At 46.1% G+C, this 19773-nt stretch overlaps 1 protein-coding gene across 2 annotated transcripts; it reads right to left on the reverse strand.

Moving 5' to 3' along the window:
- Positions 1 to 240: 240 nt before the first annotated feature.
- Positions 241 to 14869, reverse strand: POLD4 (DNA polymerase delta 4, accessory subunit). Of its 2 annotated transcripts, XM_075347347.1 has the most exons (5): positions 14791 to 14869; positions 10272 to 10461; positions 4542 to 4619; positions 4343 to 4454; positions 241 to 2216 (listed from the first exon to the last, which is right to left on the reverse strand). In XM_075347347.1, the coding sequence occupies exons 2-5, from the start codon at positions 10402 to 10404 to the stop codon at positions 2192 to 2194; spliced, it is 348 nt and encodes a 115-aa protein (XP_075203462.1). In that variant the 5' UTR covers positions 10405 to 10461; positions 14791 to 14869; the 3' UTR covers positions 241 to 2191. The 2 variants fall into 2 exon arrangements, with proteins under 2 accessions (XP_075203462.1, XP_075203461.1); XM_075347346.1 differs by lacking the exon at positions 14791 to 14869 and having other exon boundaries at positions 10272 to 10470.
- Positions 14870 to 19773: the final 4904 nt, after the last annotated feature.

Raw genomic sequence — 19773 nt, forward strand, 5'->3', positions numbered from 1 at the left:
TGGGTCAGTGGTTAGTAATGTTGCTTTGCGGGACTGGGGTCCTGGATTCAATCCCAGCATGGACATCCGCAAGGAGTTTGTATATTCTCCCTGTGTTTGGAGGGTGGAAAGAAACACACACACACAAAGAATACTGATAGAGAATTTAGATTGTGAGCCCCGATGGGGACAGTAATGATGATGTCTGTAAAGTGCTGCAGAATATTTTAGCGCCACGTAAGTCAAATAAATAAGACAAAATGTGCTTAAATAACCTTTATATAAATATATGATTTACATGAATTTAAAATAAAAGCAAAACTGAACATGTTTTCTTCTGTCTTCCATTGCAACCAATTGAGTGGATCTCAGCATGACCACCTTCTGTGGTAAGAACGCTGTTTGCTGTCAGAAATAGAAGGATTGTGTATATATTGCCTTATGATTTTACACATTAATTGAAATTCCTTTTGTAAGCTAGCTGAATAGAGACATTGTCATAGATATTGGAGAATATTCAGCGTCTACAAAACTTTACACTACAACATATGCCTAGAATAAAGGTGGCTGGTGTATGTAATGTTTGAAAACATCTACTAAGTAATAGCCAAAGGCTTAGCTCATCTTTAAAGGGCTTGACCACTACTAGGAGAACCCCTTCTAATTCCACAGGTTTGCCCAGGTAAAATAATAAAGACTATACTCAACTCCAGTACCGGCGCCGTTACAGCGGTGTTGCAGCTAATAGTGCGGAGGCTCACATTAGGTTGTGACGTTATGCGAGCCCCGCATCCAGTCAACGCCGGCCTCCTCCTCCCTGCCTTCGGACCAAATAAGTAAATCAACAGGACGTGAGCGCAGCTGAAGTGGTCACATCCTGCTCATTGTTCGTTTGGTCCGAAGGTGGGGAGATGGAAGCCAGCATTGACTGGACGTGGGGCTCGCATAACGTCACAACCTCATGTGAGTCCCCACACTGCGAGCTGCAACACCGATGGAATGGCGCCGGTAGTCTTTATTATTTTAGCTGGGGCAAACATGTGGAATCAGAAGTGGTTGTCATAGTAGTGGTCAAGCCCTTTAAATTCCATTCTATCCTCTACTAATTTACTAAATGTCTGTTAAGAAGAAGTGGGGAACAGACGGAAAGGAATGTAATTAGGGAGTATTTATTGTCTGTTACTGTGGAAGCTCGTAAGCCTGTAAAAGAGCTGTACTCACAAAATAGAATATTTTTAATGAAGGCTACTTGCAAAGATGTCTAACAGTGAAAAAATAATTCAAAACTGGTTTTAAAAATAAAAAAAAACCTTAAAGTTAAAGGGGTAAGAGGTTATCAATATGAGATGGGTGGGGGTCCGACAACCAGCATCCAATCAGCTGTTCTTATACCTTTTGGCTCTTCTTCAGGACCTGATATGCAATATGGCTGCTACTTATTGAACGGCCATATGTTGGTCAGATCTATTCAGAGTTTACATCCCATCTAGCTGATGACAGAGCTAATACCAGCTGATCATATGGGTGTTAGACCGATCTCATGTTGATGAACTAGACTGGATAAGTCACCTATATCATATATTTGGACAACACTTTTAAAGGAAATGCTCACATCTGCATCATTTATGGCATAACTTTCCCTATGCTTTGCCCTGCATCCATCTAACATCGGGGTACCAGGTGCATGGAGCAAGGATGGAGTAGTGGTAATGGCAGCGCAGCTCCCTATTCATTTTTATGGAAGTTCTGTAAATTGCTGAGCTAGCTCTCCTAAAAAGGAGTATTTCTTTTTCCTAAGGTGTTCTTACAAAGTGGCATGGTGACCTATAGTGACATTCATCTGTACATTTGCTGCTCACAGAAATGCCCACTTACAAGGGCAGGGCCTATAAGCAGATCATATTTTCATGTACACAGCAATGAACATGTATAAAGATTCCTGCACCACCAGCATGAGTGTATGGCACGTAATCGGGACGCTCAGAATAAGGCCAAAACCAGAAAACACCTCGATTAATAGTAACCTGATGTTAAAGGTCCACTCATGAAAATGCAGCTAATGTCTGTCTTCATTATTACCAGCAGGTCCAGGAATGGTCAATCTTTCTAAATGGTTTCATGGCACATAGATTCATTATTAAACCTTAGCTGCCGGAGGAATACAGGTCATTCATGCAGCCATGAAATTTAAGCAGGCTTCCATCAAGTGTTCTCAGATGGCGTATGAACTCCACAAGCTGAAAGGACATAGTAAGCATGAGAGAAAATATTATTAAGAATAGAATATGGATATACATATCAGCCATTATATTAGCTGCAGTTTAGACAATGAAGGGAATATTAGCTAACCTGCTGCTCAGACATTCTATTTCCCAGCACGTCTTGATATACTCCACCTTGTAAGGTAAACAACTGACTACCAAGACGTGTAATACAGAGGCAGCACAAGAAAGTGCCAAAGTGATACCACTGGATATAGTAACAAGTGAAGATGCAAGGAAGCGCCATTTCACAAGAGCCGGTCCAGAGGAGGCCAGGCTAGATGGCGGCTGGGAACGATGAGAGATGCGTATTCTTTATTAGCGGGAGATGTATTTATGTTTTCACAGGATGGCAAACCAGTTCTATGCTATTCTGGAGGACGGAGGGTCACATAACATTGGATAATGTGTAAAAATAAATAATTACATGCAATACAATTTTTTTTAGACACCACATAAATATGATATTGGGTCTTATAATTATTCTATATTGTTGTGAAATTTTAGTTTCCACCATGTGCTACACCAGAGACGCACTAATTCTATATTTTTGCAGTCAAAGTAGCGAACCCTTGAATCCCCAACTTCCACATGTGGAGGAGGACAGTCTTTGGTTAAGTTAGGAAAAGAGGAACTAGGAATCTGTTGGATGAGGCAGCAGGCGGCTCATGGACCCTGTGACGACATGGACTCTGTCAGTGCCTAGCATGGGTTAAGTTTCTTAAAATTCAGCCAGACATGATGATAGTTTGTTTATAAACGGGGTATAAGCCCCTCATTGTTTCTACAAGACTCTTAGGAGTCTAGTGTTAAGGTAAGTTCACACAGTGCGTTTTTCGCGGGGTTTGTGCGCGTTTTTCGGGTGTGTTTTTGGCCTCAAAACTGCATGACTTTGCTTCCCCAGCAAAGTCTATGAGTTTTCATTCTTGCTGTCCGCACACAACTTTTTTTTTAAGCTGTGATTTGAGCTTAAAAAAAAAATGGAAATGTCAATTATTTCCTGCGTTTTTCCCCCATGCAATGCATTGGAAAAACGCAGAGATCAAAAACGCAGCAAATCGTGGTAAAAACGCATGCGTTTTTTGCAGCGTTTTTTTGCCGCGGGTGGGTTTTTGTGCGTTTTTAGCGGCCAAAAACGCACAAAAACGCAGCGTCAAAAAAACGCAGCATGTGCACATAGCCTTAAAGTTCTTGTTGACTCATGTAATTGCCTTGGCCAGTGAAGGTCAGATACCCAGACAAATCAATTATGCAACCCTCCCATTGTATTATTATGTGTATTGCTAGATGCGGCGATGTAACTTAGCTGTCTCTCCTTCGTCTCTGCCAGAGAACATTACTACTAGGGATATTTTGTATACGGCTTGAAATCTAGCCAATAAGAGCCCAGTCTTATCCACCAATTGTGAAGACTACAATGGTCTGAAGGGAGAGCTCAGGGGTATAAAAAGGAGGACTCTCCATTGCCCGGGGAGACTCTTGCTACATGATATCAATCTAGGATCTGCGGATCCGATTGGCAAGCCATAACCGAACCAGGAATATAATACTACATGGACTTCAGCATCGAATGCAAGGCTGAGATATGAAGGACTACCTAAGGAAGGAATCCAGCTTGGGACAATCCAGTCACCTGACTACAGGCTTTGCGGTCCTCAGCCAACTTCCTAAACCTGGCATTATTCAATTCTCGGTGGGTGCCCGCCGAAAGCGGGGTGCTGCTGGTTCGGAGTAAGTGGCCCTGGAAGCTCTAAGGCACGGACATTCTAATCCCTGGTGAGCCAGCGGAAGGGTGAGCAACGGTTACATTCTGTGGTTTTGCTGGTTATGTGCCACAAGCCGTTAATTGTTTGGGGATCCAATAAAGTCTTAATATTGTGATTTCCTCATCCTGTGTTGTCTGAGTAGTGTTCCCCCCATGGTTAAGGAGGTTGGGCGTTCAGTTGAATGAACCCTCGGCCATGCTGTCTTTCTAAAGGTGGCCGGGTCAGTGGACGAGAGCACCCACTGACCCCCATGTCTCCACAGACCCCTCCCTATAGTTACATTTCTGGGTGCATTCCTGGAGTAATATACTATAATCTAAGCCATAGCAAACTCACTTGAACTGGTATTGAGAATCAGTGTAATGGGCCACTAGGATGTCTTTTACGTTCTTTGGAGGTGCCAATCCCAAGTCATGTGCTCTCTGCCACCGCTCCAAACGTGTGATGCCTGAAGCCAAAGCAACAACTTGAAGCATAAAAACCGTAAAAGTGACACAATGAATATTATAGACAACAACACACACTGATACTCTACCAGTACAGGGTCCAAATCGCCAGTCGAGATCAAACTGGATAAGCTTATCCAAGGGTGATAATTCCAGGACCAAAGCTACTGCGGGGCAGAAATGAAAGGAAGCATACTGGTTATTATTACTTCCAAGGCCATAGCATCCATTATACAAGACTGGATCACTTAGACTGAAAGAGAAAAAAGGCTTCTAAAAGCAGGTTTGATTTAAAAAGGCAGCTCCCGATGATCATCGATTTTCCCAGTGACTGACACAACTTCCTAATGTCTGAGAGAGCCCAAATAATAGCTCCCCATTACTGAAGTTGGTTTCTGTCCAGGTCCTTATTTATGTCTGAACTTGTTTTCTTATTCAGCAGTTTTTTTTACAAGTTCATAAATTATTAGGATTAGGTCACAACGCAGACCTAGATAATTGTTGCTAGATACCACTGAATAGCTATAGACCCAAAGAAAAGTGGTATGACTCCAATTTATTAAAAACCATAATCATTATTAATACAATTTTAAAATAGTTCACAACATGGAATCCTCAGTATTAGGTAAGCTGTACCGTACAAAACCAATAGATATAAATAAAATACATATTATGTACTGGTCTGTGTGACATAGATCACCAATAATTATTGCACATGAACCAGTTTTTAATTATGCAATCATAAGTTCATAGTTTAACACAGTGCAAAACCAAGTGCAATAAACTCTTATTGTTATAATGTTAACACAGGAATAGTTATGGTTAGTCACAATACAACTATCTGCATGTGAGATAAAGCACTCACACAGGGAAAATGCCCAGTATATATGGTTAAGTACTATGTTCCCAATAGTGTCCATAGGCTAACACCCATTATCACCATTAGAAGGCAATTAAATCCACAGTGCAATAGCTAACCAATACTGACCAGTTTAGGTGACGGTACCGCAATCCCCACAGTCCCTACATGCGTTTCACCTCTTCATCAGGAGCTGTATATACGTCACCTGATGGAGAGGTGAAACGCGTGTAGGGACTGTGGGTATTGCGGTACTGTCACCTAAACTGGTTAGTATTGGTTAGCTATTGCACTGTGGATTTAATTGCCTTCTAATGGTGATAATGGGTGTTAGCCTATGGACACTATTGGGAACATAGTACTTAACCATATATACTGGGCATTTTCCCTGTGTGAGTTCTTTATCTCACATGCAGATAGTTGTATTGTGACTAACCATAACTATTCCTGTGTTAGGCTTTGAGCGCACTGGAAAATGGAATTTTCTCAAGAAAATTCGGCAGGCATTGAAAGATTACCGCACCCGCAGTAAAAAACCGCGGCAAACCGCACCCGAAAACCGCATGCGGTTTGCCGCGGTATTGCCGCGTGCGGGTTGGTACATGTGCTGTAATGCATTCAATGCAATAAAGCACATTGGAAAAAAAAAGCCTTTACTTAGATAGCAGATAGATAAATAGAAGAATAGATAGAGAGATAGCTAGATAGTTAGAGGGATAGAAAGAGGGATAGAAAGATGGATTCCCTGTGAGCACACGCTGCATTTCTCACAGTCGGTAGTGTGTTCACATTACCGGACGTGGGAAATGACCAGTAATTACCTCTCTGCGAGGCTGCATTCAGCATTGTGTCAGTCGCGGCTGGATTCAAGCATCGCAGGACGTGGATTACGCCAGAGCTGTGGATTACGCCGGAGCTGTGTGTTTCGGGGGGGTTAATAAACGGGTGAACCAGGAGCTTTTTTGTGTTTTATTTAAAATAAAGGATTTTTCGGTGTGTGTTTTTTCACTTTACTTACAGGTTGATCATGTCAGCTGTCACATAGATGCTGCCATGATCAAGCCTGGACTTAGTGGCGGCGATCCGCCGCCATTAACTCCTTATATTACCCCAGCTGCCACCGCATCACGGCAGCAGGAAGAGCCGGGGACACTCCGGTACTGTCGCATAATGGATGCGACAGTCCCGGCGCAGCTGCGGCTGATATTCTCGGCTGCAGGAGGGGGGAGGGAAGCGGGGAACATTAACCCTGCCCCTCACCCTCCCCAGCCTGAGAATGCCGGGCTGCCGCTGTGTGCTTACCTCGGCTGGACGGTAAAAATACGACAGAGCCCACATGGTTTTTTTTCTATATGTCCATTTGCTTTCTTTGTGTATTCTATGTGTCTGTGTGTGAGTGCGATGTGTGTATGCTATGTCTGTGTGTGAGTGTGATCTGTCTGTCTGTGATCTGTGTGTGTGTGTGTGTGTGTTTACTCTGCTCCGCTTCCTCTTCCTGCCATAATGACATCACTTCCCTGCAAACCACAGGTAGCGATGTACATTACCGCAGGTAAACCGTGAAATACCAGAGGGAATAACGCAGGAAAACGCAATGAACAGCACAGAATTTGCTGCCTGCGTTATTCCCTGCGGGATTTCACGATTACATTGCAGTCAATGGAGTGAAATCCCGCAGCGCCGTGCGGAAAAGAAGTGACATGCAATTGATTTTGCTGCGGGAATCCCGCAGCAAAACATGCAGCTGTCAAATTCCGCCTAGTGCGCACAGCATTTCTTTTTTCCTTAGGTTTTGCTGGTGATTCACTGCAGAGATGTTATGAACATTTTCTGCAGCGAAACATGCAGCAAATCCGCAGAAAATCTGCGGCAAAAACCAGCAAGTGCGCACAGGGCCTAAACATTATAACAATAAGAGTTTATTGCACTTGGTTTTGCACTGTGTTAAACTATGAACTTATGATTGCATAATTAAAAACTGGTACATGTGCAATAATTATTGGTGATCTATGTCACACAGACAGTACATAATATGTATTTTATTTATATCTATTGGTTTTGTACGGTACACCTTACCTAATACTGAGGATTCCTTGTTGTGAACTATTTTAAAATTGTATTAATAAAGATTTTGGTTTTTAATAAATTGCAGTCATACCACTTTTCTTTGGGTCTAAAGTTCACAAATTAGCAAAAATGACCATAATGATAATAATATACAATTCAGTGAGGTGCTCAGAGGTGAATGAACTAAAACAAATGTACTACTCTCACTAGAATGGAAAGCGCATCTGAAGCCCTACACAACAGTGTAGACCGGGGACTAGGATCCTCACTATTGCGCTGTGACTATTGCACTATACGCTGTGAAAAGCTCCTATAGGAGCATTAAACCTATAGAAAAGTGGAGCCATAGATTCACAGGGTGGTAAGATAAGATATATACTTTATTGAACATTAATGCAGACAGACAATATAAATACATACAAACTGAAAGTGCATGGTGCAAACTACGAATTAGCCGAGGTGCCAGAGAATCACCAAAATCCTAAGGGAGAGGAAGAGAGCACAACAAATTTACACTGTTATACAAGCTGTACACTGACTACTTTATATTGTATCAACGTGTCATCAGTGTTGCCCCATGAAAAGATTTAATAAATATTTACAAAAATGTGAGGGGTGTACTCACTTTTGTAATATAATGTAACTCCTGACTTCCAGCCAGTCAGAAATTAGGTCACAAGAAGGCGATGGAGCGAAGATAATAAAAGGTAAGGATGCTGGAGGGTGAGCATAAGGGGCCCTTTGCACACTACGACATCGCAAGATGATGCTTGTGATGCCGAGCGCGATAGTCCCCGCCCCCGTCGCAGCTGCAATATCATGGTTGATAGCTAGCGTAGCGAACATTATCGCTACGCCAGCTTCACATGCACTCACCTGCCCTGTGATGTCGCTCTGGACGGCGACCCGCCTCCTTATTAAGGGGGTGGGTCGTGCGCCGTCATAGCGACGTCACACAGCAGGCGGCCAATAGAAGCGGAGGGGCGTAGATGAGCGGGACGTAAACATCCCTCCCCCCTCCTTTCTTCCGCATAGCCGGCGTGAGCCGCAGGACGCAGCGATGTGTGATGCCGCTGGAACGAGGAACAACATCGTAACATCGGTCATTTCCAAATTATGGAAATGACCGACGCTACACCGATGATGCCATTACGACGATTTTACGCTCGTTAATCGCATCAAAAAGATTTTACACACTCCGATATCGCTTGCGACGCCGAATGTGCGTCACTTTCAATTTGACCACACCGACATCGCACCTGCGATGTCGTAGTGTGCAAAGTGCCCCTAAGACCTGGGACAGGAGGCATAGATCTCAAGCACCACTGAAAAGGTGACAAAATATAACGCTGGAGTGCTGCTTTAAATGGCAGCTGTCAGCTGATACATGCTGCCCTATCACTCTGAAATGCTGCCACGTTTCATAGAAAAACATACTTATAGCCGCCAGTGACATGCTGCGGTGTTTCGGAGATAAACATACTTTTAATAGTCGCCCTGTGCGCTAGTCGTACAGGTAAGTCCGCGGCAGCTTCTGGCTGTCTGACAAAAGTGACAGTGACCTATACACACACGTAGGCAGAGACCTGTCAGTCACTGTCAGTGGGCGGGGAGAAGCCGCCAGGGACTGACTGCATGACTAGTGCTATTACAGTAAAAGTATGTTTATCTCCGAAACGCCACAGCGTGTCAGAGTCACCCATACCGGACTGTGCTCATACAGCCAGTGCCTCCTACACCATGCTCACAGTTTGGGCCGCAGGTAGCAGCTCGCAGGTTGCCTCCAATAGTGAGAACCCATGTGTGCCCGCCTGGAGTAATCTGATGCAGGACATCCCTTAATGTGAGTCTGCAGTGTGAGATCAGCGCTCCATAGAAATTCATTATCATTATGGCCATATTTGTCCATTATTGAACTGCAAAAAAAATAAAGAAATCAGTATCGTCACCTCCCTAGCAATAGACGCCACATTAATGACTGGTAACTTCATAGAAAATTAAAGATTGACAACCACCACGTGTATCTCACCAATGCCTGACAGCTCACCAATGGCTGGCTGCTCCTAGTGACTGACAGCTCCTCTATACTTGACAGTTCACCAGTGGCTGGCTGCTCCTAGTGGCTGACAGCTCCGTAACACCTGACAGCTCACCAGTGGCTGGCTGCTCCTAGTGGCTGACATCTCCGCAATACCTGACAGTTCACCAATGGCTGGCTGCTCCTAGTGGCTGACAGCTCCGCAATACCTGACATCTCACCAATGACTGACTGCTTCTAGTGGCTGACAGCTCCGCGATACCTGACATCTCACCAATGACTGGCTGCTCCTAGTAGCTGACATCTCCGCTATACCTGACAGCACACCAATAACTGGCTGCTCCTAGTGGCTGACAGCTCCGCTATACCTGACAGTTCACCAATGGCTGACAGATCCGTAACACCTGACATCTCACCAATAACTGGCTGCTCCTAGTGGCTGACAGCTCAGCAATACCTGACAGCACACCAATAACTGGCTGCTCCTAGTGGCTGACAGCTCCGCTATACCTGACAGTTCACCAATGGCTGGCTGCTCCTAGTGGCTGACAGCTCCGCAATACCTCACAGCTCACCAATGGCTGACAGATCCGTAACACCTGACAGCTCACCAATGGCTGGCTGCTCCTAGAGGCTGACCCCCATGGCTGACAGCTCCGCAATACCTGACATCTCACCAATGAATGACTGCTTCTAGTAGCTGACATCTCCGCTATACCTGACAGCTCACCAATAACTGGCTGCTCCTAGTGGCTGACAGCTCCGCAATACCTGACATCTCACCAATGGCTGGCTGCTCCTAGTAGCTGACCCCCATGGCTGACAGCTCACACATACTTCTGCAGTGATAGTTACCCTTGGTGTCCTGCTTGCTGCTCTCTGCCTTCCTCTTGACTGTCTTCCCATCATCTCTCTTCTGCTTTCTGCCCCTCTTGCTTCCACTCTTGGTCACAGGCAGGTAGTCTGTCAGCTGTTTCGTTCTCTCCATGACCTGTTGTCCTGGTGCTGTTCAGACTTGTTCAGACTTGTTCAGAGTAGTGAAGCAGCATTGCATACCTCCCAACTTTTCAAGAAAGGAAAGAGGGACAAAGTATGCGGCGCGCGCAGCGCGCCGCGGCAAATTTTGACCACGCCCCTAGCCACACCCATTTGGAAGTAAGGGTCATTCAGTAGATGCCCCGGACTGTTCATTCATATTCATAGCAGTCAGAATATTTTTATATTTTTGTGTCACTATATGACATGTTGCTTATTTGTGCCTATAAATCCGTGTTCACACGTTGCATAAATTCTATTTCTTTTTGTTTCTGTCTGCACCAAACTACACAATAACAATCTTCTCTGTTTTTTCCATTTTTGCTGCATTTTTTCTGCCTTTTCTCCATTATTTAATGCGTTTTTGGTTCAGATGTGAATCTGCGTTTTTAAGTGTTTTTATTGTACAGAGAAGCTTTTTCCTGCATTTTTTAAGCTCCACATAGAAACCTCCAGAGAAACCCCCCCCCGAAAACCGCAGAATTCAGCGGCGTCTTTTCATGGAACCACATACACTTTACTTGGACAATTAAACACAGCAGAATAAATGTGCAAGAAACAGCAGAAAAATATGCAGCATTTACACTACATGTGAATATGGACTAATTGTCCAAGCAAAGTGGATGAGACGTCCTGAAATCCCCGCTCCTGGTGCGTGGAAAGACGCCGCTGAACTGTGCGGATTTGGTGTTTCTTTCTTTATAAGCTTCAGGATTCACATCAGCAACAAACATGTATCAAATAAGGGGGACAATGTATAAAAAATACCGCAAACACGCAATAATCAGAGAACATTGTTATTGCACTCGTGGCGCGGACACCTGCAGAAAAAAATGCAGCATTTACGCTATGTGTGAACACAGCCTCAGTGATCCATTTTTATTACATTTTTTATGGGTTTTAATAAAGAAAAATAATAAATTGCGCCTTTTTTTTCCCGCCATTTACCGATACCCACAAATAATCCTGATCGCTGTGTTGTTCAGGTCATTACGATTACAGGGACACCAAATATGTCCCTTTTATTTGCTGATTTGTGATGTTTATTATTTTATAAAAAAGTGCAATAAAATTACATTATTCTATTTTTTTTTATTATTTTTAGTAACTTTATTAGAAGAAAAAAAATCCTCTTTTCCTCTCCCTCTAGAATACAGGACATAGAGATGGCTGCATTGTAGGTTCATTTATGTGAAATCCTCCCTCTGACATCATCAATCCTAGTGGCTCAACAGCTAGAGCAGCTAGGAAAGCCAGGAGGTTGCTGGACACAAGTTTTGAACGTTGCTGGTTTGAATCCAAGGTGGTGAAGATAAAAAAAAAAATAAAAAAAAATTGTATTTGTATTTTTTTCCTCATTTCTTTATAGTAGTTTTATGGGAACAAATGAATCTGACTTTTTCACCAACATTGAGATACAGTATTTATCTATCTATCTATCTCTATCCCTCTATCTATCTATCTATGATTCTATCTCTCTATCTATCTATGATTCTATCTATCTATGATTCTATCTATCTATGATTCTATCTCTATCTATTATCTTTCGTGTATCTATATATCCCTCTATCATCCATCCCTCTATCATCCATCCATCCCACTATCATCCATCCCTCCCTCTATCTCTCCATTCATCTCTCCATTTATCCCTCCATTCATCCCTCCATTCGTCCACCCATCCCTCCCTCTATCCCTCCATTCATCCCTCCATTCATCCCTCTATCATCCATCCATCCCTCTATCCCTCCATTCATCCCTCCCTCTATCCCTCCATTCATCCCTCTATCATCCATCCATCCCTCCCTCTATCCCTCCATTCATCCCTCTATCCCTCCATTCATCCCTCTATCAGCCATGCATCCATCCCTCCCTCTATCCCTCCTTTCATCCCTCTATCCCTCCATTCATCCCTCCTTCTATCCCTCCATTCATCCCTCCATTCATCCCTCTATCATCCATCCATCCCTCCCTCTATCCCTCCATTCATCCCTCTATCATCCATCCATCCCTCTATCCCTCCTTTCATCCCTCTATCCCTCCATTCATCCCTCTATCATCCATCCCTCCCTCCCTCCCTCTATCCCTCCATTCATCCCTCTATCATCCATCCATCCATCCCTCTATCCATCCCTCTATCATCCATCCATCCATCCCTCCATTCATCCCTCCATTCATCCCTCTATCATCCATCCATCCCTGCCTCTATCCCTCCATTCATCCCTCCCTCTATCCCTCCATTCATCCCTCTATCCCTCCATTCATCCCTCTATCAGCCATGCATCCATCCCTCCCTCTATCCCTCCTTTCATCCCTCTATCCCTCCATTCATCCCTCCTTCTATCCCTCCATTCATCCCTCCATTCATCCCTCTATCATCCATCCATCCCTCCCTCTATCCCTCCATTCATCCCTCTATCATCCATCCATCCCTCTATCCCTCCTTTCATCCCTCTATCCCTCCATTCATCCCTCTATCATCCATCCCTCCCTCCCTCCCTCTATCCCTCCATTCATCCCTCTATCATCCATCCATCCATCCCTCTATCCATCCCTCTATCATCCATCCATCCATCCCTCCCTCTATCCCTCCATTCATCCCTCCATTCATCCCTCTATCATCCATCCATCCCTGCCTCTATCCCTCCATTCATCCCTCCCTCTATCCCTCCATTCATCCCTCTATCATCCATCCATCCCTGCCTCTATCCCTCCATTCATCCCTCCCTCTATCCCTCCATTCATCCCTCTATCCCTCCATTCATCCCTCCCTCTATCATCCATCCATCCCTCCCTCTATCCCTCCATTCATCCCTCTATCATCCATCCATCCCTCTATCCCTCCATTCATCCCTCTATCATCCATGCATCCATCCCTCCCTCTATCCCTCCATTCATCCCTCTATCATCCATCCATCCCTCTATCCCTCCTTTCATCCCTCTATCATCCATCCATCCCTCTATCCCTCCATTCATCCCTCTAGCATCCATCCATCCCTCTATCCCTCCATTCATCCCTCTATCATCCATGCATCCATCCCTCCCTCTATCCCTCCATTCATCTCTCCATTCATCCCTCCATTCATCCCTCCATTCATCCCTCTAACCCTCCCTCTATCCCTCCATTCATCCCTCCATTCATCCACGCATCCCTCCCTCTATCCATCCATTCATCCCTCCATTCATCCCTCCATTCATCCCTCTATCATCCATCCATCCCTCCCTCTATCCCTCCCTCTATCCCTCCATTCATCCCTCTATCCCTCCATTCATCCCTCTATCATCCATGCATCCATCCCTCCCTCTATCCCTCCATTCATCCCTCCATTCATCCCTCTATCATCCATCCATCCCTCTCTCTATCCCTACTTTCCTCCCTCTATCCCTCCATTCATCCCTCTATCATCCATCCATCCCTCCCTCTATCCCTCCATTCATCCCTCCATTCATCCCTCTATCATCCATCCATCCCTGCCTCTATCCCTCCATTCATCCCTCCCTCTATCCCTCCCTCTATCCCTCCATTCATCCCTCTATCATCCATCCATCCCTCCCTCTATCCCTCCATTCATCCCTCTATCATCCATCCATCCATCCCTCTATCCCTCCATTCATCCCTCTATCATCCATGCATCCATCCCTCCCTCTATCCCTCCATTCATCCCTCTATCATCCATCCATCCCTCTATCCCTCCATTCATCCCTCTATTCATCCCTCTATCATTCATCCATCCCTCCCTCTATCCCTCCTTTCATCCCTCTATCCCTCCATTCATCCCTCTATCATCCATCCATCCCTCCCTCTATCCCTCTTTTCATCCCTCTATCCCTCCATTCATCCCTCTATCATCCATCCATCCCTCCCTCTATACCTCCTTTCATCCCTCTATCCCTCCATTCATCCCTCCATTCATCCCTCTATCATCCATCCATCCCTCCCTCTATCCCTCCTTTCATCCCTCTATCCCTCCATTCATCCATCCCTCCCTCTATACCTCCTTTCATCCCTCTATCCCTCCATTCATCCCTCCATCTTTGCAGCTGAATAACCTGCTTCTGGTGTCTCACCTGCAGTATAGAGGTCAAGATAACAAAATCTTCCTATTGGTTTCAATAGAGGCAGTAGCTCAGTGGTTAGAGCTGCTGCCTTTGAAACAATGAACTCACAGCTCCACGAGTTCGAGTCCCGGCCGCCCCGAAAATCCAGCCGATGATAATTTAATTTAATTTATTCACTCCACTGAGGGGAGGAGCCGGGACATCAGCTGTGAGCCGCGGGAGTGCGGGACAGCCCTGATAAATCGTGCAAGTCCCGCAGAATCCGGGACGGTTGGGAGGTATGGCATTGCGTTCTTCCTTGTTTACCATCCAGCCGCCCGCCCTGCAGCAGCATGTCACTAGTCCCCAGTCCCGCCTGTCTGGATTGTATGCACACACACGCGCCACCTAGTGGACACAAGGAGGTTTCACAGAACAATGTGTAATAACGGTAAAAGCGTGGCTTTGCAGACTGTGAAATGAATCCCCTGCAGGACTGGGATGAGTGGCAGCTTGTTGTGACCTTCAGATAATGTTCTTAGACTAGGCAGCTATTGCACGTTTTGTCAGTAGTCTATTCTAGTTATACAAAGATGCACGAGCCTGTGTAATGTATGTGTTGTATTTTTCTTTTGTCAAATGAGGCTTGTTTTTGAGTGGAGTTGCTGAGTTTTGAATGGCGCCATTTATTTTCCCATACAATGTAATGAATGTTTGTTTATTGAGCATTAGATATGACCTGGATACACGAGTCACCAGGTCAGTATGATTACAGTGATACCAAACGTGCAGAAAACTTCAGAAGTTTGTAAAAAATAAATAAATAAATATTTCAGTCATTTTTTTTTCCCGAGATTCATAAAGTATTTTTGTTTTCAGCGATGGAGCTGGATTATGGCTTTTTTATTGTTGTGTGGCGAGGCTTTAGGGATCATGTGACGCCCTGGCAAAACCAGATAGTCACAAAAGTGGTCCACCCTCCTTGATACCACCAAAAACCCACACCCAGGTACAACACACAGCCATTAAACCCTAGCCACCCCCTCATGATAATAAGGACACATCAGTGGGCAGGATCAGCCAGATGAGAACGCCCACCTAGGGTTCCTGAGGTGTCAGAAGCGGCAACACGACAGACAAGCCCTGACAGGAGTTAAGTGCAGACAGTCAAATTTGGACAGTTGAAGTGTGGAGTTGTAGTTGAGTGGAAGCAAAGTACAGACTGAGAAGTGTAGTCAGGGGTAGGGGCCCTTGGACTACCCGGCTGGGTGGCAGACAGTGAACAGGGCCACAGGCGACGGACATCCGGTCGCGGGAGACCTTAAGTGGACCGGGGCAGGGTTGTAGCCCGCCGGTGCCGACAGCAAGAATCTGGTCCGGAGGCCGTGCACAGACGGGGTTCCTGGACCCTAGGACGAGTAAGGTTGCATTCCCCTTGTTAATCAACCAGCAGAGGACGAGGTTTCAGGCCTTGTTCTCCAGAAGCCCAGAGAGCGAAACGGAAGCCCAACGCGGGGGATAGGGTGTCCGTCAGAACCCACAGAAATCCCAAGGGTCAGATTTCGCGGGCCACAGCTCCCAAACATACACAGTACCGGGAGTGGACTTTCCCGTTCCATGCGGAGTTGTCTCACAGAAGAGACAAACACAGAGTGCAGGAGGAAGGGACACCTGTTTGCTACACCCGGGTATGGGACCCGAATACACCCCCCACCGGCGACCGGTCACTGGCAACCTTGTTTACCACTGGACTTGTGTGTGATTACTGAACTCTAAGTACACTATTGATCCCCGGTCCAACCTAGCACGCCACCTACAGCAGCCATTACTCCCGTGTACTGACAACGGGTCCCCGGACTACACCTCCCCTACCCGTGGAGGGGATCCCATCTTGCTGCCCCACTCCATCAGCCCCGGGCACCCCATCACCAGGCAGCGCTGGTGTCAGCATCCCTCACCGCAACGCACGGGTGGCGTCACAGACACATCAAAACCCCTGTAAATATCCCCCCTTCCGACGGTTGTGAAGACGGACGGCCGTGCGAGCCCGGGTCCGGTCAAAACTTGAGCCGCAGCAGCGAACCCGGATCCGAGCGGCCCCATAAGCGGCAGCGGCCCCCGCCTGCAACATTCATTCACATGATCGTTCCATTTTTGTGTTCCGCAAAACATGGTTTGTTTTTTTCATGGATGCATCTTTGTGGCATCCATTTGCCATCCGTTCCGTATACGGGCCGTGTGGCATCCGTGTGCCTTCCATTTTTTTTGTGGAAGCAGCTAGATAGATAAATAGATGGATAGCTAGATATAGATAGAGGGATAGATAGATGAATAGATAGATAGAGGGATAAATAGAGGGATGGATGAATGAATAGAGGGATATATAGAGATAGAGGGCTAGCTAGAGGGGATAGATAGATAATAGATGAAAAAGACATATATAATGTCCCACCAGCATTTTGTAATCTTGCACCTTTTAGTGCCTTTCATGTGGCACTAAAGGGTGCTTAGCCTTGTATTCAGCCAAAGAAAAAAAAAAAAAAAACCTAAAAAAACGACGTGGGGTCCCCTATTTTTTTGTAGCCAGCTAGCGTAAAGCAGATGGCTGCAGCCTGCAGACCACAGCTGGCAGCTTTACCTTGGCTGGTAATCCATAACAGAGGGCACCCCACGCTGTTATTTTAAATTAAATAAATAATTAAAAAAAAAATGGTGGTGTCCACCCAAATTGGATCACCAGCCAAGATAAAGCAGACAGCTGTGGTCTGGTATTCTCAGATTAGGGAGGTCCATGGTTCTTTGACCTTAATCAGCCTAAGAATAGCAGACCGCAGCCGCCCCAGAAGTGGCGCATCAATTAGATGTGCCAATTCTGGTGCTTTGTTCCCAGCTCATTCCGATGCCCTGGTGCGGTGGTAAACGGGGTAATATATGGGGTTGATACCAGATGTGTAATGTCACCTGGCATCAAGCAGTGGGGTTATGAGGTCACGGCGTCTATCAGTAACCCAGTCAGTAATTAAAAAAAATAGACGACAAACAAATTTGAAAAAAAAAAACAATTCCCCAGCACATTCCCTCTTTCACCAATTTAATGAAAAGAAAAAACAAATCTGGGTCCGGCGTAATCCAATAAGGGGGTCCCACGACGATTCCTCCTCACTGTCCCAGTCAATGAAGAACAGAATGTTCCCCATTGTCTGGGAGACCAGTGCAGTGACCTGAGCTAACGTGAGGTCAACCCAGGTCACCGCAGGGGATAACCAGCGCTGACTTCAGGAGGTTAGCGAGGTACATTACCTGCGGTGAAGGAAACCGCTGGACTCCTGACATCAGCGCTTGTCACTGAGTTCTATGCCCTCCGCGTCCTCAGATCACCTCTCACGAGCAGCCTGTGACGTCACCGCTAGTCACAGTCTTGTGCCGCCCGCTAGAGGTGATATAAGAACGCGGCGGTCAGTGACGAGCGCTGATGTCAGGAGGGCAGGACTTCATCACCGCAGGTGATGCGGGACTTCATCACTGCAGTAAGTAATGACCTTACTAACCTCCTGATGGCAGAGCTCAACATTCCCACGGCTGCTCGCACTGCAGTGCCGGCATATGCTGACATTACAGTGCAGCCATATGCTGATACCCTGCACTGCGGGCATATGCTGACACACTGCAGTGTGGGCATATGCCGACACACTGCAGTGTGGGCATATGCCGACACACTGCAGTGTGGGCATATGCCGACACACTGCAGTGCGGGCATATGCTGACACACTGCAGTGCGGGCATTTGCTGACACTGCAGTGCGAGCAGCCGCGGGGCTGGAGCGGGAGCTGGACACAGACTGCAGGGGCACCCGACGGAGGTCACACGGAAGTGCTTCAGTGCGGTTTCCGGGGATTTTGTGGGCCCATTGAGTTGTATTGAGTCACGGTGCGTTATTACGGAACAGAATAAGACATGTTCCATAATAACGGAACGGACATACGGCATCGGATGTGTTTTTTTTGTAGGATCGGATGCACACGGATTGCTACCGTGTGCCATCCGATCCTACACAGAACACATTGAAAAGATGGTCCTGTCTGTGGGTCCGCAAAAAAACAGGAACTGACCAGGACGGACGGAACGGTCATGTGAATAAGCCCTTATAGACACCTTTTGGGGTAGATACAATGGTTTTATCACATCTTATTGCACTTTTTAAGGCTATGTGCGCACGTGTGCGTAATTCATGCAGTTACGCTGCGCTTTGTAGCGCAGCGTAACTGCATGCGTCCTGCGTCCCCTGCACAATCTATGAAGATTGTGCAGGGGCCGTGCGCACGTGGCGTCTTAGAGTGCAGCGCTTCGGCTGCTGCCCGAAGTGCACGTTAGTGAGATGCCTGAAAAACTGCAAGTTTTGCATTGTAATTCTTTTCTCTTTGGGTGTTTACTCTATGGAATAATTAACTTTATATTTTGATAGATCAGACTTTAATAAACGGGCATTGCCTGATATGTTTCTTTTTCTATTTTTTACATTTATTTTAAATTGGGAAAAAGGAGGGGGATTTACATAATTGCAAAGGTTGAAAAAAGACCTAGGTCCATCTAGTTCAACCTTCCTCCACCAATTATACATTGTGTCACTAAATCATTTATAACCAGGGCTGTGGAGTCGGTAAGCCAACCCTCCGACTCCAACTCCACAGCCCTGGTCGGTAAGCCAACCCTCCGATTCGACTCCTCAATTTCCTTGATTCACGACTCCGATTCTCTCATACATGGCTCATCTTTGTGATACATGTACTGTAGTAAGATGGTAACATCAGGCTTTTAATCCTTATTATGCAATAATCAAGCTGTTTAGATAGAACATAAGGCAGCGCTCCAGGCCGCGACACAGCGGGGTTCCCCAGATGAGGTGCTGGTCGTAGCTGGCATGGGGGAGCTCCGGCTGGTCCCGACCCGCGCGCCTGAGAGGCACGTAGACGCCCCGTTTTGGGAGCGGCAGCAGAGCCAGCTGGGCCGGGAAATCGAAGCCCGGGAGAAGAGGAGGGCCGAGGTCCTGGCCCGCACCATCAAGGATGAAAGTGAAGAAGATTAAGGTAGCGGATCCCCGTTGCCACAAGTACAGACCCCGTTGGGACCTAACTGCCCGTCCCCATTGGGACCTTTGTTGCCCCTTTGTTTTGCATGAGCAACCATGAACATGGCTGAGAACTGGCAAGCCACCCAAAAACTTTTGGGCTTGTAAATAGTGCCCTTATTGCACTTCCCGCTACTGCTGGTCTCCGGAGAGGTTGGTTGG

This window comes from Anomaloglossus baeobatrachus, chromosome 5 (genome assembly GCF_048569485.1).
Source record: "Anomaloglossus baeobatrachus isolate aAnoBae1 chromosome 5, aAnoBae1.hap1, whole genome shotgun sequence".
NCBI lineage: Eukaryota > Metazoa > Chordata > Amphibia > Anura > Aromobatidae > Anomaloglossus > Anomaloglossus baeobatrachus.

Excerpts from the sequence above, each read along its gene's own strand:
- POLD4 (XM_075347347.1), bottom strand. The coding sequence starts at position 10,404 with ATGGAGAGAACGAAACAGCTGACAGACTACCTGCCTGTGACCAAGAGT. Across the intron at positions 4,620-10,271 it reads CAGCAAGCAGGACACCAAGG|TAGCTTTGGTCCTGGAATTA; the intron begins GTAACTATCACT and ends TCTGCCCCGCAG. Across the intron at positions 4,455-4,541 it reads GCGATTTGGACCCTGTACTG|GCATCACACGTTTGGAGCGG; the intron begins GTAGAGTATCAG and ends CTTTGGCTTCAG.